The following is a 24727-nucleotide window of genomic DNA, read 5'->3' on the forward strand; positions in this document are numbered from 1 at the left end:
CCATAGCATTTATTTATACTGGGGCATTATGATACTAGTTGATTTGTTTTCAGTTCCCTTCCTAATAATCCCCAGCATAGCATTGGCCTTTTTTATTGCCGTTGCACACTGTACTGACATTTTCAGTGAGTTGTCCACCACGACTCCAAGATCTCTCTCTTGGTCAGTCTCCGCCAGTTTGGACCCCATCATTGTGTATTTATATTTGGGATTTTTGGCCCCAATATGCATTACTTTGCACTTAGCCACACTGAACCTCATTTGCCACATTGACGCCCACTCGCCCAGCCTCGACAGATCCCTTTGGAGTGCCTCACAATCCTCCCTGGTTCTCACCACCCTGAACAATTAAGTGTCATGTGCAAACTTAGCCACTTCACAGCTTATTCCCAACTCCAAATAATTAATGAACAACTTAAAAAGCACCAGACCCAATACGGAACCCTGTGGCTCTCCTCTGCTTACAACCCTCCACTGTGAATATTGCCCATCTATACTCACTCTCTGTTTCCTATTCATTAGGCAGTTTTTTATTCACATGAGGACGTACTTTTACCCCATTGAGCTTACTTAGCCTCATGCTTAATGAGGCTATCTTGCAACTGCATCATAGTATCACTCTCAGCTTTGTAAAATGTCACGTGATTGAAAATCTGAAGAATCAGCTAAATCCAAGACCAACCATATTTTTATATTGTAAAGTATGAAGGCTCTCAGATAGCACATGCCATTCCTCCCACTGAAAAATCACATCGATCATTCTTGCGGTCTTGGTGAATGATTCATTAACATGAGAAGGTTTAAAAGAGAAAAAAGAAAAATATGCATGTTTTGCTCACCGGGGGTAGTATATAAGTTAGTTCAATGTTAACAGGAAGGATGGAGGGGAGACGGAGAAAAAGGAGGGAATTAGGCAGAGAGATCTTCCTCATCAAGGTAAACTACCATAAAACACTTCATGGAACAAAGAAGGCAAAATCTAATGATGGAGTGAGCATCTCAAGGTGTATGGTAAGGCTGCTGCTATCATTGAAGCTCTCTTCACTTTCTAAGTAGTTATATGGAGCCTCTCCTGTGTGAACATTTTGAATGTCTTGTTAGGTTGCCATTCTGAGAGAAGCTCTTTCCACACTCCAAGCATTTATATGGTTTCTCCCCCATATGAACCTTTTGATGTCTAGTTAGGTGGCCATTCTGAGAGAAGTTCTTCCCACACTCCAAGCATTTATATGGCTTGTCCCCTGTGTGAACCTTCTGATGTTTAGTTAGGCTGCCATTCTGAGAGAAGCTCTTCCCACACTCCAAGCATTTATATGGCTTCTCCCCTGTGTGAACACGTTGATGTGTAGTTAGGTTACCATACTGAGAGAAGCTCTTCCCACACTCCAAGCATTTATAATGCTTCTGCCCTGTGTGAACCAGTTGATGCCTAGTTAGGTGTCTATTCTCAGAGAAGCTCTTCCCACACTCCAAGCATTTATATGGCTTCTCCCCTGTGTGAACCTGCTGATGGCTAGTCAGGTAGCCATTCTCAGAGAAACTCTTCCCACACTCCAAGCATTTATATGGCTTCGCCCCTGTATGAACCTTTTGATGTCTAGTTAGGTTGCTACTCTGAGAGAAGTTCTTTCCACACTCCAAGCATTTATATGGCTTCTCCCCCATATGAACCTTTTGATGTCTAGTTAGGTTGCCACTCTGAGAGAAGTTCTTCCCACACTCCAAGCATTTATATGGCTTGTTCCCCGAGTGAACCTTCTGATGTTTAGTTAGGCTGCCATTCTCAGAGAAGCTCTTCCCACACTCCAAGCATGTATATGGCTTCTCCCCTGTGTGAACCTGCTGATGGCTAGTCAGGTAGCCATTCTCAGAGAAGCTCTTCCCACACTCCAAGCATTTATATGGCTTTGCCCCTGTATGAACCTTTTGATGTCTAGTTAGGTTGCCACTCTGAGAGAAGCTCTTTCCACACTCCAAGCATTTATATGGCTTCTCCCCCATATGAACCTTTTGATGTCTACTTAGGTTGCCACTCTGAGAGAAGTTCTTCCCACACTCCAAGCATTTATATGGCTTGTCCCCCGTGTGAACCTTCTGATGTTTAGTTAGGCTGCCATTCTCAGAGAAGCTCTTCCCACACTCCAAGCATTTATAATGCTTCTGCCCTGTGTGAACCAGTTGATGCCTAGTTAGGTGGCTATTCTCAGAGAAGCTCTTTCCACACTCCAAGCATTTATATGGCTTCTCCCCTGTGTAAACCTGCTGATGGCTAGTTAGGTTGCCACTCTGAGAGAAGCTCTTCCCGCACTCTAAGCATTCATATGGCTTCTCCCCTCTGTGAATCTTTTGATGTCGAATTAGGTCGCCATTCTCAGAGAAGCTCTTCCCACACTCCAAGTATTTATATGGCTTCTTCCCCATATGAAGCTTTTTATGTCTAGTTAGGGTGCCATTGTGAGAGAAGGTCTCCCAACACTCCAAGCATTTATAGGGCTTCTCTCCTGTGCAAATGTTTTGATGTCTAGGTAGAGTGCCATTCATAGAGAAGTTCTTCCTACACTCCAAGCATTTATAGGGCTTCCCACCTGGGTGAACCTTTTCATGTCTAGTACAGTTGCCATTATGAAAGAAGCTCATTCCACACTCCAAGCACTTACATGGCTTCTCACTCATATGCATCCTCTGATGTTGAGCCAGCTTGCTATTCTGAAAAAAGGTCTTTCCACATTTCAAGTGTTTATATGTTTTCCAGCATGTCGAAAAGTTCTGACATATTTTAAGTCTGAGTTTGTGTCTCAATGCTTTGACTTTCATGGGACCCTTAGGCCTTCTCTTTTTTGTCTGCATTTCACCTTGGGCTTGGTCCTCGGGTATCTTCCTGCTCAGATGGTCAAGCAATTTCTTCCTCTGCTTTTCTTTTGTTTCCATTTTGCTTCTCTGCTGCCTCTTTGGTACCACCTGACCGTCTGGTTTTGCTTCTCCCTTCAGATCTTCATTTTTCCCCACAATTGCCCTTCCTTCTTCCTTCTTGCTTGCTATTTCCCTCACATCTTCAGCTGCAAAAGAGAGACAGAAATCAAGTAAGAAAAAGGGGGAAATAAAAAAGGTAAAAATATCTGTTAGCAAGTACAATGAGTATGATTAGTAGTTTTTACACCAAGAGCTGGGGGGCTGAAATAACCACAGCTATATGTAACCACTAGAAACAAATCCCGTTGTGGGGAAAAATATGATGGGCTCTAGAGAGCGGGCAGGCAGGCATTCTCTCCTCCTCCATCACTGATCCTGGCTGGTGAAGGAAGGGGCGGTTGAAGGGGTTGAAGGGGAGCTGAGATTGTTGCCTGCTTGGTGCTTGATTCCAACAAGGTGAAGACGGGTTGGCCATTTCTGCCTGCTCAGTGCCTTATACTAGTAGGCTGAAGGGGGTAGGCATTGCCACTTCTTATCCTGGCTGGGAGAAGGGAAGAAAGGAATTGCCTCCTGCACTCTGCATGATCCCACCCAGGTGAAGATGCTGGGTGGACAATGGCACCTGCTCCACTCCTGATCCCAGCTGGGTGAAGGGGGTGGGCATGACCCGCTGCTCTGCTCATAATACTAGTTGGGTTAAGGCGGAGAGTAGGCATAGCCACCTGCCCCGCTCCTGATCCCACCTGGCTGAAGGGTGGTGGGCATTGGCACCTGTTTCGCTTCTAATACCGGTTGGGTTAAGGTGAGGAGTGGGCATTGCCCCCTGCTCCGCTCCTAATACCAGGTGGGTTAAGACAGGGTTGGGCATTGCCACCTGATCTATGTCTAATACCAACTGGCTGAAGGGGAGGGGGCGGGGATTTCCACCTGCTCCACTCCTAATACCATAAGCAAACAAACGAGAGGTATTCCTTGGGAAGGAAACAATAGAAAAAACAAGATCCCAGGAATAAGAAACAAGTCACTTCAAAGCACCAGTACTAGGTATAGAACCAAAACAAGATATAGTTTTATCTAGTCAGTAGTCTTCATATTTACATTCAAAATGACCATGCAATGAATGTGACAACATGAAATGCAATCGGTATTTCTAACAATCAATATCACAAATGGTCTATTAACTTTCAAAGGAAAAATAATCCTCCAATGAAAGGAAAGAAACTGTCCTTTCTTTTACCAAGATGCTTTCTTTTTTCTTCTTTTTCTCTTACAGGTGGAGTGAAAAATTGAAGCTCTCGAGGGGCTCCCCCGAGTTGCCCTCCTTCCACGAGTATCAGGAGAGAGAAGCAGATAAGTTCAAGGTTAATTGTTCCAAATAAATTGCTTTAGTATAAAGTTGCGTTCTCTTTTCTTCTCTTTCAGATGGGTTGTGAAGAATATGGGAAGCTCCCAAGGGGCTCCAAAAACTTGCCCTACAAGCGGCCAGCAACAAATAATCTGCTTGTTTCATACAATATTCATTTCCTCAGGGGCCGGAAAGTCCTCCACCGGAGCAATCAACTTGCCGAACAATAAATAAACAATACAACATAATACGTTTCTTCCTTCTTTTAAACCAATAGTTAAAAGGATTCTTAAACTGTAAATTTACTCACCACATAGTCAAAAACATATTTCTCATGCATAAATTCAGCGCACTCATTCCGTTTGAAGGAAACCCATTCTCAATTTGTCTTAAATGCACTAGGAGGTGAGGTATATTAAAAGTCACCCCTCTTTCTTTAGCGTCGTGTTATGCGACGCTAAAGAAAGAAAACAAGACAGATTTAATTCCAAATTTAAGCCTCTGGGTTGTAAAGTTCCCAGCTTGTGAGCCCATTGGGCTTCTTTCCTCAGGAGGTCCCTCTGTACACAATGCTGCGAACCCCCCCCCCCCTTGAGACATACAAAACTCTGTATTTGAATTCAGTTTCCTTAGTGTGGAATTTTTGGAAGCGCTCTACTAACGGTGCCTCTGTTATATGATTCATAATTCTCGACATGTGTTCTAATATCCATGTCTTAACGGGACGCACGCGAAATGTCCGCATGCGAAATGTCAACGGATAGGAATTCATATTTGGATTACCGATCCTTCCATCCAGGACATATCAGACGCAATATTCCTTATGGTCAGATGCTGAGGGTGAAAGCAATTCGACATGAGAGGTAGTCTATTTAACAGGCAGCAAACACATGCGGGAGGCCTTTCTCAATAGGGGTTACCCCCTTAGGATAATTAGAGAAGCAGAGGATAGGGCTGCACGGACACCAAGGCAAGAGCTGTTTCGTCCGAAAGAACCCCATCCCCAGGACTCAATTTTTTGTTCTTTGTAACATACGCCTCTGTCACATAAGATTAAATGGATTATTAATAGACACTGGCACCTCATTTCTGAAATTGATGGCTATGAGAGGCTGCCCAAAATTGGCTTAAAACGTACAAGGAACCTCAAGGACATTTTGGTACGTGCCAAAATTGGGGAACAGTTTTTGGATAAAGGCCTCCCCAAAGGACATTTCGCATGTGGGCACTGCCGAGTGTGCCCCTTAGTTTGGACAGGTGACAGTATCAAGACAGAGGGTTGGTCATCAGACATTAATATTCAACATTTTTCTTTTTCTTTTTTTGAAAGTTTTTTTATTTTTTAATTACTAGTACTACAAAAAGGAAAAAGTGGGAACAGGGAGAAGGGGAAAAAACAACACATAACAACACAAACACTACATCTACAAGTACTGCATTCCCTTCATACTGCAATTATTTAACATTAGAACTTTGTAAAATGCTGTTAGATTGGTAGATCTTATAAAATACAAACTACAATCAGGATTAGGTCTTCTTCCCCCCTCTGGGTCTCGGTCGCAATTCTCTCTGAACAGCTACAGTCACCGTGCTCGTTCCCTCCTCCCCTCCCCCTTCAGGCTTGAAATCCTCTTTTTCTTTCTGGAACTCTTGATGTTTACACACAAAGTCCCTTAGCTGGTCTTCTGATGTTATCTTGTGAGCTTGATCTTTATAGCTAAACCAAATACCTTCTGGAAATAACCATTTGTACTTTATTTCACATTTCCTCAGAAGAGCTGAAAACCTTTTATATTTAAATCTTCTTTTCCGAGCTAAAAATGTAACGTCCTTCAATATCTTGACCTTATTGCCCAGAAAGTCCAAGTCCGCATTGTATGAATTATATAGGATGGTGTCCCGGATCTTCTTAGATGAAAAGTCAATAATAATCTCGCGAGGCAGCTGATGCTTCATTACATATTTTGAAGAACCCCGACAGACTTCCAAAATGGCACTTTTTAACTCTTCTTTAGTTGCCTTCGCGGGTATCGCCAAAAGTTCCATCACCAGATCCTTTAAATTCCCATTTTCCTCCTCCTTCACATTCTGGAGACGCAATATTGTCTGAGCACGATCCACTTGCAACCCGATCAGTTGGTTCTCCAACAGCTTCAGGTCTTTGTTTGTTGCCCTCATGAGTGCTGCGTTTTCCCGAGCAGACTTCCCCCCCCCCGCTGCTTCCTTAATGGTTTTCACTTCACTCTCAATTAAGCCAACCCTTTGATCAGTTTCGTTTAACTTGTCAACAAAGGGCTTTATGGCTTCGATGACCGACCACTTTACTAGCTCCTCCAGAGACTCTCCTTTCCCCTGCAAAGCAGCCGAGATAGATTTGCCCATAGCGGGGCTCTGCTTTTTCGTCGCCATCTTGGGGGGGGGGGAATCCGCCAGCCAAGTTTCGAAACTCAGTGAGGGGGAAGAAATCCGAGCCTTCTTAGCTTCAAATCCCACCAATCCTTCACATACGCTTGTAGTAACAGAAGGGATTCGCTACTTACAGGTTTTCACCTTAAATCTGCATTTTGCCATTCTCCATGGCCCAGCAGCACGCGATGTGCTGCGCAAGTCTGCCGGCCTCCATAGGAGCAAATGGGCAATTTACCCCCCGCATCGACTTCGGGGGGTTCTTCCCGTCGCGCTCCGGACCCTGACACCCTCACTGGGAGTCTTGGGGGCTAACCTTCGCAGGTCAGCCGCCCGGTCAGGCTGCTCGGGCGCTTCCTCCCGGACCTGTGGAGAGGAGTGTCCGACATGGCCGAGAAAACGAAACTGAATCAATAATTCAACATTTTTCCACGTGTGCCACGGATTCAGTCGTGTATTTAATAAGCTGCACTTGCAGGAAACTGTTCGTGGGCAGCACAGTACGTCCCGTTAAGACACGGATATTAGAACACATGTCGAGAATTAGGAATCATATTCATATTCATACTAACAATCCCCACCCACCCCTGCCCTTGTCAACAGGCTTCACTATTATGCTTTTGTCAGTTTTAATTTGGTCCAAAACTCAATTTTCTCTAAGTGATAAATTATGCCATGTATTTATGTTGCCGTTCTCCAACTGTGTATCTCTTTAAGGATAAGCTTCTCAAAAGTTTCTGTTTGTGGGACAAAATCAGAATGGGTTTTTAACACCCTAGAATCTTTACTAGGTAATTCACTGCCAAAGAATTACTGCCAAATTTAAGTTGTCTTACTAATTTGAAGATATCTATTTAGGTTTTGAAAGCATTATACCTTGAGGTGAGCAGAAATCCTAAGCCTTTGTCCAAAATTGCTTTTTCTTCCTGTGAAAAGTGATGATCCAACAGGTTGAAAACTAAGTCCTGGGATGGCCACTGCAAGTAGGGCAGGATTGATACCTTCCTAAAAAACCTTCCTTACTTTGAAAGAGAACTGATCTATTTCGAAGGATTCTCATGTTGGCTTGTTCATCCCCAGATGCTTCCATGTCTGAGGGTTCCGTAGTCTCAAACTCGGAAACATTATCCATGGAGCGAGCACATGTCACCTTTTTACAATTCTCCCCAACCTTTTCATCTTTCCAAATATAAATGTTCCCCGAGCTATAGTCTTTTTTGTCTCGAATCATTTTCTTTTTCTTAAGGTTCTTCAATTTATACTTTGCCTCTTTCCTCTGCAGCAGCGCCCTCTGGTGATGCACCAGGGTATAAAGTGAGTCGTCTGAAACACGCTTACTCAATTATATAGTAAGATGAGCCAGGATGCCTTGAACGGGTGAAAGAGGAGGGAAGAGAATTCATTGCTTTTGTAGAGGAAAGGTCAATGTGTTTTCTGTTGTTTGTTTACCCCAGGTTTGTAGAAAAAAATCGAGATTTAAAAAAGGATTAATAAATATGATACACAGAGTCCAACAGATGAATGGAATAGTTTATTTGATTTTTTTGCGTGCCCTCCCTGCAAGCAGACTCAGGAGGGTTAGAACAGCCTTAAAATGTGGGGGGGAAACCCTTGCTATGAATCACAGGCTGCCTCAACGCTGCTTTCCTAAGGATGTCCTTCCTCCAAGACTGGTAACTGTAACCATTCTCCTGACTTGCTTCCCCAACTGTATCCTGTTTTCTGGTGAGCTCTGTGTGTATACTGTGTGTAATTTCTGCATGCTTGCCTTCCTAATACTTTTTAACAAAAACTATTCCTCGTTACCCTCCTCTCGCTGCCTCTCCTTGCTGCTAATTCCTTCAACTGAGTTGAGGGAATTAGCTACAAGGGGAGGCAGTGAGAGGATGGTAATTGCAGGATCATCACCAATGTATACTATGATCATTCCTCTAATGAACTCTTTAATAAACAGGTGGATATTCAACAGGAGTGGTTTTAATTTAAGTGAGTAATAAAAAGCAATATCAGAGAATACACACAGCACGCACACACAGAACTAGCTAGAAAACTGAATAAATGGGAAAGCACTTCCAGCGACAGCTACAGTTATCGACATAGAAGAACGAGGAATGTCAATAGGAAAGCAGGATAGAGGTGACCTGCACATTGTGGCAAGGGGGGCCTCAGACACGTAGTCTGAGGCTGTGTGTCAGATCGAAAAGCACACACACCCCTGGGCTGGAAAGGAACCCTTTTTATACGGTAAACTGATCCTTTAGACAGGAATGCGCCTTCTGCTTATCACAATAACTTAAAGGCTGTCTCCGGAGGTGAGGCAATAAAACTGAAGAAGGTTTGATCAGGCATATCTAAGAGGACCAAAAGGTCAATTGATGACCTGTGATCGTGGGAGAGGAAGAGCCCTCAGATTTCTGAGTGCCTGCGATTAGGAAGGAGGTGAGGGAGAAGATCAGAGGGACTGGGGTTAGAAACTCAGAAAGATCACTGCTTTGATCTACAAAACTACCTATCTCCATGGGGTTGCGGGGCTGGTAGCTATAACAACAACATTCGACTTATAAACCACCTTTCAGGACAATGTCCATGCAAAGCAGTTTACAAAGTGTGTTATTTTTATGCTCACAACAATCGCCCTGTGATGTGGGTGGGGCTGATAGAGCCCTGATAGGGGGTGGGGCTGATAGAGAGGGCTGTGACTGACCCAAGATCACCCAGCTGACTTCACGTGGAGAAGTGAGGTTCTTCAGATTAGATTCCAGCAGCTCTTAACCACTACACCAAACTAGCTAGCCTTTCCCATGATCCCAGCTCCTGGACAGTAATTGGGAACTGTATTCCTGCCTTGCCAGGCAGTGTGTGTTTACAACAAAAGGCAACAGGGGCCAGAGTTGGCTACTAACAGGGGGAGGTGGCAGAGTCGTCTTTCCAGCTCCATTTTGGCCTTTCCAACAGCCAGGCTGGTACATGATCACTGTGTCTGGGGAAAGCAGAAGGGAAAGCTGAAAGCAGTTACAGGTAGCTTTGCTGGTGGGCAAGAGGTGACACGGAAGCAAGAACATTTGGAAATAAGGGGGTTGCCCGGAGGAGGGAAAGAGGAAATAGTGGTGAAGGGGATATAGTGGGAAATGAGGTACCTCCCCCCCCCCCCCGCAAGAAATCATTGCAGTTTCAACTCTGTGCAAATGGACCCAGCCCTGGGCAACTGAATCACAATTTATACAGAAAAGGGTGTGAAGGAGATGGAAGCAGGGAAAGCTGGAGACGGAGGCAGGGACAAATAAAAGAAGGTTGGCTGAGGGGGGAAGGCGGGAAAAAAACAGAAAAAGGAGGAAGGGTTCGGAGTCTTTCAGGGAAGGGAAAGAGGAAGGAGAGGAGGAGAACAAAATGAGATACGCCCCCAATTCCATGTAGTTACCCAGCTGGGTTAAGGCGGAGGGTGGGCACTCCCATCTGGTCCTCTCCTAATATCAGCTGGGTTAAGGAGGGGGGTGGGAATTACCAGGGGTGGGCCTTGCCACCTGCTCTGCTTCTAATACCAGTTGGGTAAGGTAGAGGGCAGGCATTGCCACCTTCTCCATTCCTGATCCCAGCTGGTGGAAAAGGGGTGGGCATTGCCACCTGCTCTGCTCCTAATACCAGCTCGGTTAAGGCGGTGTGTGGGCATTGCCACTTGCTCCGCTCCTGACCCCAGATGGATGAAAGGGGCAGGCATTGCCACATGCCTCGCCCCTAATACCAGCTGGGTTAAGGTGGGGGGTGGCCATTACCACCTGCTCTTCTAATAAAAGCTGGGTTAAGGAATTGGACAGGCATTGCCACCTACTCCGCTCCGAATACCAGCAGGGTTAAGGCAGGGGGTGAGCATTGCCACCTGCTCCACTTCTAACATTAGCTGGGTTAATGTGGAGTGTGGGAAGGGCTGGGGGCGGGCATTGCCACCTGTCCCACTCCTAATACCAGCTGGGTTAAGGTGGGAAGTGGGCATTACGACCTGCTCTTCTCCTAATACCAGCTGGGTTAAGGCGGTGGGTAGGCATTTCCACCTGGTCCACTCCTAATACCAGCTGGTTGAAGGCAGGGGGGGGGCAGATATTGCCATCTGCTCTGCTCCTGATCCCAACTGGCTGAAGGGGGGTGGGCATTGCCACCTGCTCTGCTCCTAATGCCAGCTGGGTGAAGATGGGAGGCAGGCATTGCCACTTGAACCGCTCCTGGTCCCAGATGGCTGAAGGGGGGAGGGTATTGCTACCTGCCCCACTCCTAATACCAGCTGGGTTAAGGTGGGGTGGGCATTACCACCTGCTCCTCTCCTAATATCATTAGGGTGATCACACGTAACTAACTTGACCAATAATTTATTGAATGCATAATTTCTGCTAGTGAACCAAAGGTGATAAAAGTTGACGTAATGGCCCTCAGACCTCTGAAGAGCCTCTGGTTTCTAGAATGATTTTAAACTCTGGGTTATTTCTCTTCCTTGGTTATATAAACAAAATATATCCCTCCCTCACAGGACTTCTTTCTGTATGTTTCATTGGGCCAGAAACATGCTGGTTCACCAGCTTGGGTGTAACAGAGCCAATCCACATAACCACTGTGATCTGAGAATACTTGACACTCTAGGAGAAGGTGAATATGGACCCGGCCTATGCTTGGTTTGGCGCCCACTGCTCTCAGCTGGACAAGGAACAGGAGAAATGTTTCGAGGGGAAGCAGTTCTGCCTCAAAAATGGCAACATTAACGGAATTGCTGAGGGATAAAACAACAGCCAGTTTTGTGAAGATCTGGAAACCTTTCATGGACGTTCTGTATGTAAAAGAGAAGTCTAATGATTTGTGGATTTGAAAATTAGAGTTAGAAAGTTGGCAACAACTGATAGGCTGAAGTACGGGGGGGATGCAGGTATCTTGGCAGTAAAGTCGAAGTTATATGTTTAGTTAAGATATGGGTATTACAGAAGCGTTATTGACTAAGTAACGAGTTAAATAAATTCTGTTAAATGTCCAAATGGTATGTCTCCCTCAGTTTTCATTCGTTTGTTTTTGTTTTTTGTAATAAAATAAATAAATGCTCGTTGTTGTTTGTTGTAATAAAATTAATAAATGCTTGAAAAAAAATACCCATCCATCACTTGTGCCTGGCTTCACTTGCCCTGTATCTCACCTTCCTTCCTCCTTCACTTTGCGAGGCAACAGAGGGATCACAAGAGACTCCCATTTCCCTGGCAAAGCAGTTCTGGGGGAATATTATAGAAGCTATGTCAGAAATTTTACAAAGGCAAATAAGTAAAAACCCAGAATTGCTATTGCTAAATTTGGATTTAGAAAGGGATCCCGTACAAGACAGAACACTAGTATTTTATATGACAACGCCGGCAAGGATTTTATATGCTCAGCTCTGGAAGATGCAAGAAATACCATCCGTAGAAAATGGGATACAAAAATTGCTGTACAGGGCAGAAATGGACAAACTAACGAGGAAGCTAAGAGAACAGAATTCAGAAGAATTTTTTAATGACTGGGGAAAATTGAAACAGTACTTAGAGAAGAAATGGGACGTGAAGGGGGAGTTATGGGGGCTAGATAATTATTAACTGAATAACTAGAGAGGAGATGTTGATCTTTACAAGAAATATAGATAAGCTAGAAATGTAATTTATGGTTTAGAAATGTATTTTAATATGGAAAGCATTTAAAGAAGGTAATTAAGGGTATAAGAATTAATTATAGAAGTTAAATAGAGATATTAGATGTAGAGGTGGACAGCGGGTTGGAAAACTGTTGGAAGTCTAAGATAAGGGGGGGGGAGAAAGGGCGGGAATAAGAAAACAAGGGTATTAATGGAAAATCTGTATTTTTTTTCCTGTCTTTTATTACTCACCTAATAAATTTTAAAAAAGAGAGAGAGAGAGACTCCCATTTCCCCCACCACCATGACTGTGACTGGAAATTTCCATCCAGCCCACCAGACTCCACTCCAATGGACAGTACGTGAAGAGGGCCTAAGCCGGGGGCCTGTCCTACCCCTTCAACGACCTCCCCCCCCATCTCTTTAAATCTCTTTCTAATTGGCATGGATCGAACCAAGAGGCAAAGCAAGAGCTCTGCCACAGGGTAAGGACCCTCCTCTGCGCTTGTCGAAACAGCAACCCCAGCTCCTTTCTCCTCCGATCTGCTTCAATCACACAACCAAAGGACTGAGAGAGAGCCAATCTACGTCAAAAAGAAAGACCGGAGAATGAAATACAAGCTGCAGGGATTTGCCATCATTAACCTATTTAGATATCATCCATCGCGCCTGATCAGAGCTCTCTTAATGAACAAATTTCTGTGCAGTCTGAATGTACTGGATGTTTTCTTTTTCCAGGAACTGTAATACCCCCAAGGGTGGGAGTTTCATTCATTCCTTTGTGGCCAATGAAAGTGAAGGCCAAAGAAGGCCAAAGGAAGACGTGGCCCCCTCCCCTCTTTTCCCTCCTGTAGTTAAGATAAAAGGGAAAGGCTCCTTACCCAGAGACGCCACGGTCTCGTAGTTTTGCTGCATCACTTCCCAGTAGAGTTTTCTTTGGTCCGGATCCAGGAGAGCCCATTCCTCCTCTGTGAAGAACAAGGCCACCTCCTCAAAGGACATCTGGGAGCTCTGAAAGAGGAAAATGTTGCCCACTTGATCATCGACTTCCATTCCTGAGCAGTCAAGAAGGAAAGCAGAATCCCACCAGCCAGCCAGTTGATGGAATGAATACCAAACATCAAACAGATTGCAAGAAAAATTGAATTATCCTGTTTTTCAGCCTCTGACTAGGGGTGTGCAAGGCCTGCCTGTTTCGGTAAACCTGATTTGGTTTCAACTGAATCAGGAAACCGTTTCGGTATTCACGTTTCGGTAATAGTTTCGGCTTTTCAGCTTGATTCGGCCATTGTTTTCAAGGAGAAAACCTTCTCCCAGCTTTCCGGGAGTCTGAGGGGGGAGCCATTTTCTGTCCGAATCACACCAAACTTGGTGGAGACCTTCTCCTAACTCTCCTCTAACGAACTCCCAAGTTTCAGAAAGATTGAACTTTGGGGGGCCATGTCATGCTCCCCCAAACAAGGTGCCCCCATCCTCCTACATTCTCCATGGTTCTCTATGGGGAAAAACAAGTCATCTTTCTAGGTGGCTTGGGGTGGCATTTTGCAAGTACCCAACTTTCAGGGGACCTGATCCCGCCTGTCCTCCCACCCTCCATCAAGTTTCAGGCAGATTCCACTTTGAGGGGCCATTTTATAGCCTCCCAAAGAAGGTGCCCCTATCCACCTCCACTTCACTATTACCTATGGGGGAAATAAGAGAGGCTTGTCTGGCTAGGGGTGGCATTTTGCAAGCAAAATGCCCCCAACCTTCAGGGGCCCATCTCCTACCTGTCCTCCCATCCTCCACCAAGGCTCAACCAGATCCCACTTTGGGGGGCCATTTTATGCCCCCTCAACGGTGGTTCTCCTGCCACACCACTTTGTCTTTCTACTGTGGGGAAGACTTCCACACTGCAGAAACACATGGGATTGGGGCTGCTAATGGCCACAGCCACAGTCCACCTGCACCCAAACTGCCAAATACCACACACACCCTCCCCAAAACCTAACCTCCCCTGTCCTGTGGCCAGCCACTTTCTATTGATTCGTGTTATGGGAAAATCTCCCACAGCAGGAACCCACGGAATGTGGCATCTATGGCCACAGGCACAGTCCCCCTTTTAAATCCACCCCCCACAGCCCCACACTGACCCAAAGATACCCTCCCCAACATTCCCACACCGGCCACTACCCGGTGTGGCCAGCTGTCCCCCATTGTTCCCTGTGATGGGAACTTTTAAACTCTCTTTCCCAGGGCAATTATGCACAGCCCAGGGGTGCCACAATGGTGGGCACACTCCTGAGTGTGAGCGTGTCCCTGTGAAAGAGCACCTGAACCACAGACACCCTCCCCCAAATTCCCCCACCACCTACAGAGATGGCTGGCCAGCCAGCCCCATTGTTCCCTATGATGGGAACCAACTGCACAACAAAGAATAAAACACAAACACACACTGAATAAAGTTTTAAAAAATATTTTCTCACTTTCAAAGTACAAGTAGGCAAAGCATTGTGACACATTACACCAGCAGTCCCCCACACAGAAATATAACACAACTCACTTAACATCAGAGAATCACAAAAACACAATTCCTGTCAAAAACACTTTATTTCTTAAACAGCTGTAGGTTACACAGTAGGAGGGCACAACAGGGCATGAAAGCAATCTACTACACAGAATAACACAACTCAGTTCACTGTTTTTGACAGGAATTGTATTTTTGGTGATTTTCTGATGTGAAGTGAGTTGTGTTGTTTTTGTGTAGTAGACTGCTTTCATGCCGTGCTGCGCCCTCCTACTGTGTAACCTAAAGCAGTTAAAGAAATAAAGTGTTTTTGACAGGAATTGTGTTTTGGGTGATTCTTTAATGCGAAGTGAGTTGTGTTATTTTTGTGTAAGATACTGCTGGCATGCCCTTTGGTGTGCCCCCCTGCTGTGTAACCTAAAGCTGTTCAAGAAAGAAGGTGTTTTTGATAGGAATTGTGTTTTGGGTGATTCTTTAATGTGAAGTGAGCTGTGTTATTTTTGTGTAAGATACTGCTGGCATGCCCTTTGGTGTGCCCCTCTGCTGTGTAACCTAAAGCAGTTAAACAAATAAAGTGTTCTTGACAGGAATAGTGTTTTGGGTGATTCTCTTATGTGAAATGAGTTGTGTTATTTTTGTGTAGTAGAAACAATGGAGAAAGGGGGGCTAAGAGCAGCATCTTTGGAAGGCCATAAAATAGCCCCCCCAAAGTGGGATCAGCTTGGGCCTTGGTGGAGGGTGGGAGGACAGGTGGGAGATGGCCCCCTGAAGGTTGGGGGCGTTTTGCATGCAAAATGCCACCCCTAGCCAGATAAGCCTCTCTTATTTCCCCCATAGGGAATAGTGGAGTGGAGGTGGATGGGACACCTTCTTTGGGAGGCCATAAAATGGTCCCCCAAAGTGAAATCTGCCTGACACTTGGTGGAGGGTGGGAGGACAGGTAGGAGCAGGCCACCTGAAAGTTGGGTGCATTTTGCTTGCAAAATGCCACCCCAAGCCACCTAGAAAAATGACTTGTTTTTCCCCATAGAGAACCATGAAGAGTGTAGGATGATGGGGCACCTTGTTTGGGGGGGCATAACATGGCCCCCCAAAGTCCAATCTTTCTGAAACTTGGGGGGTAGTTAGAGGAGCATTAGGAGGAGGTCTCCACCAAGTTTGGTGTGATTCGGACAGAAAATGCCCCCCCCCCGACTCCCGGAAAGACAGGAGAAGGTTTTCTCATTGAAAACAATGGCCAAATCGATTCGGCAATCTCTGATTCAGTACTACCGAAATTTTTTGGTATTCAGAAAAAGTTTTGGTAATACTGGGGGGGGGGGGGAATGGCCCTGATTCGGTAACTTTAACCTAATCAGAATACCGAATTGCACACCCCTACCTCTGACATGTATAAGATACTGAAAGTCTCCGAGAAATACAAACTCGGAATGTTGCACAGAACTGGGCTTCTGTTGGTTGAGTCCAATTAAATACTAAAAAACCCTAATGGATTGTGCAGCTACCTACTGCACTATCTTGTGCATTTTACCCCAGAAATACACGGAAACTGTATTTGCACAGAATGTTTCTGCTTGAAATATTTCTCTATGTGACTCTAAAGCTTGCATCCAGCTCAGAAAACATCAAGTGGCTGAAATAAGGTCATCACCTGTTTCATCCAACTTCCCCCCCTAATGAACCCATGGCCTATCTATCGACTGCAGGCAGTGATCCTTGGGGCTTGGCAGGTGAGAGATCCAGGGCACAGATTGCCGTGTTCAAACCTGCTGCCTTGGAGACCTTTCCCGATATTTGTGCATTATGGAATGATCGCTGGTACTACAACTCATCCTTGAACAAGGAAGCTATTGCATAATCTGGACAGATTTTGGCTTTTGCACAAAAGATAGAGTTTAAGGGAAACAGCAATAGATTGAAGAAAAAATTACTAAATGGGGCGGCGGGGCGGGGGGGGGGGAGATTCCAATCAACAAGAAGAAAATGAAGACTAGGAAAGTTAAAATTGGCCACCAACTCCAGGATCCCAGTGGAGCTGCACTGCCAAAAACAAAGGGAATGGGGGGTCACCTCGGCCCAGGTTCTCTCCAGAACGCCGCTCTGCTCTTTTGCAGCAGAACGGAGGGTGCTGAAAATTCTGACCACGATATATGGCCATACACCTTTTTGGGATTTAGCTTGTGCGCCACGCAGGGCCAGGGAGCCCCTTAAAAGTTTTCAAGCGCAAGGAGCCAAGGGGGCTGGGGGAACAGACAAGGATCAGACCAGGGACCCCTGCAGAGGTTAAGAAAAGGATCCACACGGGCTGGCAGCAGGGAACGCAGCCAAGGGTGCAAAAACTCATCCCTCTCTCTCGCAGATGTCATCCGCGCCGTTTACCCTTTAACATGTTTCCTTTCCAAAGCAATTCCTTCATTGCTTCCCCGGCCTCCCAGGTGCCTCATTTACTGACCTGCATCAACCCCCCAGCCCACGCGCTTCGCTCCTAGGAAAGGCGATTGACCAGAGGGCTATTTGCTCTTCCCCCTCCAGCCCGTTCACACGTGCTTTCCCTCCCCTCGCCCCAGATCCCTGCATGCAGCCCTGGACTCGCCTCCCCTGCAGACGCGCAGAAGCCGAAGTCTCCCTCCGCCCGGGGAAGCCGAGAGAGAAGCCCGCCGCCTTGCACCCCCATTGCCCCCCAAAGCGCCTCCGCCGCCCTCTCCACGCCTGGGGAAGGCGGGCTGGCCACACTGTGCGCGCACGGCCTTCTGGGCGTTGTAGTTCCTGCGCACCCAGAGCGCAAACGGGGCAAGGAAACAAGGGGGTGGGAAGGGGAGGTTTCCCGGCTCTCCTGCCTCGCTGCGCGGGACGCCTCGTAGGAGGCCCCGCTGCAGGAGAGACCAGCCGGAGAGGGACGGAAGGCGGCAGGGAAGGAGGGATTTCTGCTCGAGTCTTCAGGGTTTGTCCTTCCCTTGGCTTTCCCACTGCGAACTACACTTCCCAGGTGCCCTTGCGGCCCCCGAATAAGAAGGCTGACGGGGGCGGGGGGACGCCACTGGGGACGCCGCTTTTCACTGCGGGACGGAGGGGTTGACTTTTGCGTTAGACTTCTGTGCCCTGCTTAGAACTGGGCATTGGACTTCTGTGCCCTGCTTAGAACTGGGCATGGAAAGAGATCTGAATGTCTGTCTGTAAACTGACCTTAAATCATTTTTGAAAGAGTAATCGCACTTTACTGATTTGAGCGCATTGTTCTTGTTCATGCTTAATTCACATTTCACAAGTCAAATATGTTATTGCCCGAATCGGTGGAATGCAATACTAAGAACGCTTTCCTGGCAGTAAACCCCATTGAATAAAAGGTCTTTAATTTCCAGAGTTCTGAGAAAAACTCTAAAACATGCACTGGTTTAAAAATTAGCCTGTCCTGTAGCACTGATGTAACACCAACAATTCACTCTTTGTTTTATCAGAAGCTAAACTTCCATATTTAAATGTTTTTAGGGCTGCAGAGACTAAACAGATGGTTGCAAAATGGTTTTGGAAAAGGCACGATTTTGTTTCCAGATGGCGGAATTGCATGCTGCCCATCTTCGAGGGGCTGAAATGGACGTCATGCTCGAGGAGCAGCAAAAGGAAGAACTTAGAAAAGAGGTTGAGACATGTCACTTATGGTTACATGATGCCATACCTAAACCTCTTGGAGAACTGATCTCCAAGAACTGACCCCCCACCTTAAACCAGCTAATATTAGGAGTGGAGCAGGTGGCAATGCCCACCCCTGCCTTAACCCAGCTGGAATTACGAGCGGAGCAGGTGGCAATGCCCGTCCCCTGTCTTCATCCAGCTGGTATTAGGAGCAGAGCAGGTGGCAATGCCCACCCTCCTTCAGCCAGTTGGGATCAAGAGCGGAGCAGGTGACAATGCCCTCCCCCGCCTTATCCAGCTGGTATTAGGAGCGGAGGAAAAGAAACAAGGGCGTAGCACTTCCCGCTAAAGTAAGTACAAACAAAAAGGGAAGGCAGCAAAACAATATAAAGTATATATTTGGCAGGTATGTAAGATGATAATAAATCAATGCAGAGTTCAAACAAAGTAAAGTCAAAGGTAAAGTATATTACAAGCAATAGCAAACAGTAAATATCAAAAGCATTCAGCATTCACAGTACATATACAGAGGGTATGGAGGGACACAGTGCAATACAATACAAGTTGGTTTGCAAAAATATATAAGTATATACATAGATTTACACTCAGCAACTATCAAATACTTTCTAATCTAGGTGAGTGGTGCGCCAAGTAAACCAATAATAAAGTCCATTAGAAAGCCGACGGGGAAAATGCTCGCATCTTGTGCCGTTCCCGTTTCACCGTGCAGAGGCTTCCTCAGGGCAATCAAAGACAAGCACACCCATAAATACACAAACAGTTAATCATTCAGTGAGCGTGCAGAAAACAATATAGGGCTAGCTGCAGTGTCAATTGATGAATGGGGGGTGGCTGGGGGGGATTCTTGTGGAGGTAATTCTAGCGGGTTTTCTTTAGGGGGTGCTGTCGTTCCATTTGCTGAATGGGAGGTAGTTGGAGCCTCCTCTGAGATGAGGCGACAACCACCAGCCATGTGTTGATTTGGCTCTTTAGGCCTCTGTCTTTTACTTATCAGCTTTAAAATGGAAGCACTGCGCTTTGGACGGGAATTAATATGTTTAGCATTATTTAGGAGCTTAACTATCACTCTTTCCCATAAGTTTTTGAATTTCAAAGATTTGCTTTTCCTCCTGTACGGGGTCAGGTGAGCCTTTACCCGGCCTGCCCCTTTTTGCTTGAATCCCCCTTGCTGCATAGTTAGATTTGAGATTTTTAGATTTGCTAAATTGCCAACTGCGGTAGTCAGTGCCTTGAGATCTTTATAACCTAGCCTATCCAAATTACCATGTAACAGTGCAATCCTATCACATATAGCTTTAACAGCAGCAGTAGTATCAGAAATGTCAATTTTTGGTTTCTTGCTGGGTGGCATTGAAGACCCACCCTTTTGTGTCTGTTTAAAGTCAGTTTGGTGTACGTGTTTTCTTTTTGATTTACCGCGTGCTTCTGGCTCGGTTGGGTTTGCCGATTCTTTCTTACAGGTCTGTTGTATGGTGTGCGGGTTTGAAAGCCTGCTGGCGGACTTCTGCTGCTGGGTCACATTGGTGCGCAGCAACGGGGAGCTCTGGTTTGAGGACCTTTTAGGAGAGTCGTGGTCTGTATGGAGAACAAAAGATAACTTTAGTAAAGCTTGAGAATAGCATTTCAGAAGCCCCCTAGTTTGTCAAAAAGCCTCAAAATCGTCTTCATTGTGAATAATCAAATATACCTGCTTGTGGTTTTTTATGTTTCATAGCACCCCAAAGAGTCAGCTGTGGAGCTATATTTTTTTCTTTAGAATTGCGGCACAAGCATGGCTTTCGTGCCCCCTCATCATCTCCTCCACTTTCACGGTGGCTATGCTGAACTAAACAGGAGAAAACAAACCATAGAAAAATTCTTTCTTGCTATATTATAATTTTTTAAAAAGTTTTTAAAAGAGCATGCATATTTACCATCATTTGGATTGGCCATAGCTGGTCTCTTTTTCCAGTGAACTTATTAGTGAGGCTGCAAATTTCAAGATGCTGGGAAGGCCTTCACTATCTATGGAGGGACAATTCATTTTACAAATAAAAGCTTTCCTTGCCAGAAACCTTCAATCCCTACATCACAATCTAAATAATTAACACCCCAAAAGAAAAAAATGTAGAAATGTGGCTTTAATTTCTCCACTAACATAGCAATCTAAAGCTTGAAAATCCAGGGCACAGGTTTCAAAGGCCCAAACTTCCATGAAAACATGGTAAATCTCCCACTCAAATTGCAGCCTATAGAAACATTAAGGTGGTTTTCTCCCACAAAATGGCAATTATTTAAAAAAAGGCCTCACCTGCCCCAATTTAAGTTACCAACTACCACCCAAAATGCAGCAAGTCATAGAGAAAAACTAGTAGCCCCCCCCCCATTTTTCCACATTCTCCCACAGAAAAAAGGTTGTATAGTGGGGGGGGGGTCAACTCACCTGGGTATGGTCAGGCTCTGTCTTGAGTTCCAGGAAAAAGAGGGCAAGACTAACCTAGCCCAGTCTTTATGAAACCTTGGCTTCATTGTGTGTAAAGCACCTCTGTGATTGGCTGTGGCATTCAGGTGGCCCTCAGTACAATGGGGAAACCATGTGACTGAAGGTGTGTCCCCTCCAGACATTCCGGTCATGCTTTTCTGAAAGCACATGTTGTGGGCTGGATTGGATTACCTGCCTCCCAGACAAGTTGTAGGTAACTAAGGACCAATGAATTTCAAAAATGGTTCAATAAGGCACCTCTGCGATTGGCTGTGTCCATCAGGTGGTCCCTCAGTGCAGTGGGGAAACCATATGGCTGAAGGAAACTACCTCATCTCCCCCCCCCCCCTTCCAGCCACGCTTTTCTGAAAAGGATTCCAGGCTTGATTTAATTAGCCCCCCCCCCCCCGCCCACAAATTGCAGCAAAAAAAAGACTACTGGATTACAGCAAGGTTCATTTTATTTTACATTTTATATTACATAGTCTAAAATTTACAGAAATGTCTTGACTTGAATATCAGGTTGTGAATATGTTCTAACACTGTTTATTTCATTTGTTGACAGGCCAAAAACGTTCTGAAATACCTGTCCTTGATTAAGCATTCAATGTGCTGTAACATTCTCTTATCAGACTCTTTCAAAAAATTTTCAAGGGCATTTTGGGAGTTTACTGCATTGCCAACTTGGGCTATTAAGGAGTAAACTTCTTCCATATTGTCCTGAGTGAAAACCAGGCACTGTAGACAATAGGCAAGTGAATTATAATTAACAGAGCAGAACTAGCACATATTTCATCACAGACAAATTTAACTTTCCTGTCCAGCTCATTTTCAGTCCATATTAAGCATTCATGGTCTCTGCACCGGGGCATCATTCGTGCAGCCCTCGCAAGATTCAAATAAATATCCATTTATACAGTGGCTCAGAATGCCATAAACTGTTGCTCTTACAATACTCCTCATGGGTGATTTGCGCTGGCGTGGTGGAATAAAGTCAATATCCCGGTCAATTTTCAGCTGCAGAAGGCTTCTCATAGACCTGAGCCTTTCATGTGAGGTTATCATTCCCCTTGCTCCTGCAGATGTGGCCTATAAAGAAGGTTTAAATGCGTTTTAGGGTTTTTTCCAAATTATAGCAACATAATTGATCCCCCACATACCTCCCCCTCCCAAACAACTAAAGATTCCGTGCCTTACCTGGATATTCTCTGCTGAAGTTAAATTGTCCTGTGTTTCTTGGTTACCCAAAGGCATGGTGGAAGTCAATTCAGGAAGTTCCAGAACATTGAAGGAGGAACATTGAAAAAGGAACATTCAGCTTCATTCAACATTGAATGAAGCTGAATTGCATGCTGCCCATCTTCGAGGGGCTGAAATGGACGTCATGCTCGAGGAGCAGCAAAAGGAAGAACTTAGAAAAGAAGTTGAGACATGTCACTTATGATTACATGATGCCATACCTAAACCTCTTGGAGAACTGATCTCCAAGAACTGACCCCCCACCTTAAACCAGCTAATATTAGGAGTGGAGCAGGTGGCAATGCCCACCCCTGCCTTAACCCAGCTGGAATTACGAGCGGAGCAGGTGGCAATGCCCGTCCCCTGTCTTCATCCAGCTGGTATTAGGAGCAGAGCAGGTGGCAATGCCCACCCTCCTTCAGCCAGTTGGGATCAAGAGTGGAGCAGGTGACAATGCCCTCCCCCGCCTTATCCAGCTGGTATTAGGAGCGGGGCAGGTGGCAATGTCCACTGCCCTTCAGCCATTTGAGACTAGGAGCAGAGCAGGTGGCAATGTTCCCCCGCCCAACTTCAACCAGCTGGTATTAGGAGCGGAGCAGGTGGAAATGTCCACCCACCACCTTAACCCAGCTAGTATCAAAGTCCAAAAGTTTAGTCTCTTTCTTATGAAGCGAAAATAGTGCTATATCTTCTTTCTCTGAGAAGCGGTGGAGGAGAGGAAAGATGAAACAAAGCTCCACACCCTATCTGGGGCTGGCTCACAAGCTCACATTTCATAGACTCACCTCCTCAGGGGCGTCACCATCCGCTGTGAATTTTCATAAGGCATAAACCGATCTGGTAACCTAGACAAGGCAGCAGTTTATTCTCTTGCGCACTACCGCTTCTCAGAGAAAGAAGATACAGTGCTATTTTCACTTCATAAGAAAGAGACTAAAGGGTCTGTTGGAATGTTTCCTCCCCGTAGAGGTGTTCGATGTATTGTCGAAGGCTTTCACGGCCGGAGAACGATGGTTGTTGGGGCTTTTTCGGGCTGTATTGCCGTGGTCTTGGCATTGTAGTTCCTGACGTTTCGCCAGCAGCTGTGGCTGGCATCTTCAGAGGTGTAGCACCAAAAGACCGAGATCTCTCAGTGTCTCTGAGAGATCTCGGTCTTTTGGTGCTACACCTCTGAAGATGCCAGCCACAGCTGCTGGCGAAACGTCAGGAACTACAATGCCAAGACCACGGCAATACAGCCCGAAAAAGCCCCAACAACCAAAGAGACTAAACTTTTGGACTTTGATGTTCATCCCAGATTTGTTCTTTTCTATTATATTTATGAATGTACAGCTCCTGTGTTTGGGCATTTGAAATATTCTTGAAACTGTATATGAGTAGGGTATGAATTGAATTTGAAGCACATGAGCACTTTGAATTATATTTATTGGGTATTTGTGTAAATTGTGAATTGATTTCTCCCGTGAGTGTTTACTCTGTCTAACTAGCAGCTTGGGGCGGGAGAAACCATTATTGTGTTGGTATGAGGGGAAGAGCAGGTAGCACTGCCCCTCCTCAACCAGCTGGGATCAGGAGCAGAGCAGGTGCCAATGCCCACCCCCTGTCTTCACCCAGCTGGTATTAGGGGCAGAACTGGTGGCAATACCCACCCCTACCTTAACCCAGCTGGTATGAGGAGCAGAGCAGGTGGCAATGCCCACCCCTGCCTTAACCCACCTGGTATTAGGAGCAGAGCAGGAGGCAATGCCCTTCCAAAGCCTTATCCCAGCTGGTATTAGGAGCGGAGTGGGTGGTAACACCCGCCCCCCATCTTCACCCAGCTGGTATTAGGAGCAGGTAACAAGAAAAAGAGGCTCCCCCCCCCCCCCCCCGGTGAATACCAAAAAACTAGAAGTGGAAAAAAGCCGCACAGGAGGATACAGATTATAACAGGTGGTCAATATATCAGTGAATTCATATATTTCCACAGGTTATACACCAAATTAACACATATAACAGCAATACAATAATTCATAGGTTCATAGGTATGTAACCTCAAAGCAACATTGATTTCAATTGACCACTCCTATATACAACAACATGCAAGGAAAATTACACATGTCCCACCTAGACACACCCCATTACATTTCACAGGCGAGTCCAAAAAATATTGATTTTGCAAGTAAGTCCAATTCTTTTCCTACGTTGAGTATATAAAGATGGCTTTTCTTTTTTCTTTTTTAGGTGGAGCAAGCAGAAAGACCAAGATCCACACAATGAGCCCAAAAGGGCTGTGATGGTACAGGTAAGTCTGTAAGGATCTCTGCAGATGGTACTAACAGTAGTATCTTCTATATCATTTCTTTTTCAGATGAAACATGGGAGAATGCAGAAAACTCAACTAGCATGCAAAGAAAATGCCCAGAACTGGGGCTAGCAGATTTTCCATTCAGCTCTTCGTCTATACGACTTCCTCAGGGGGGCATTCATTCTCTCTCTCTGCATTTGGCACAAAGAATAATATGCAGCATGCCACAAAAACAGTACCAAAATAAAGTTTTTTAAGTAACATGTTACAGCTGCCATTAACTTACCCAT

The 24727-nt window shown here is 45.5% G+C and overlaps 1 protein-coding gene across 1 annotated transcript; it reads right to left on the reverse strand.

Annotated features, from left to right (window-relative positions):
* Positions 1-1056: 1056 nt before the first annotated feature.
* On the reverse strand, positions 1057-24727 carry LOC129327994 (zinc finger protein 345-like). The gene is made up of 4 exons (XM_054976736.1): positions 24724-24727; positions 19867-20025; positions 13175-13348; positions 1057-3056 (listed from the first exon to the last, which is right to left on the reverse strand). The coding sequence occupies exons 1-4, from the start codon at positions 24725-24727 to the stop codon at positions 1057-1059; spliced, it is 2337 nt and encodes a 778-aa protein (XP_054832711.1).

The sequence above is a fragment of the Eublepharis macularius genome, chromosome 4 (genome assembly GCF_028583425.1).
Source record: "Eublepharis macularius isolate TG4126 chromosome 4, MPM_Emac_v1.0, whole genome shotgun sequence".
NCBI lineage: Eukaryota > Metazoa > Chordata > Lepidosauria > Squamata > Eublepharidae > Eublepharis > Eublepharis macularius.

Coding starts and splice junctions, on each gene's coding strand:
- LOC129327994 (XM_054976736.1), bottom strand. Junction 13,349..19,866: donor AACCGAGCCAGAAGCACGCG/GTAAATCAAAAA, acceptor TTGACTGCTCAG/GAATGGAAGTCGATGATCAA. Junction 3,057..13,174: donor CGAGACCGTGGCGTCTCTGG/GTAAGGAGCCTT, acceptor TCTCTTTTGCAG/CTGAAGATGTGAGGGAAATA.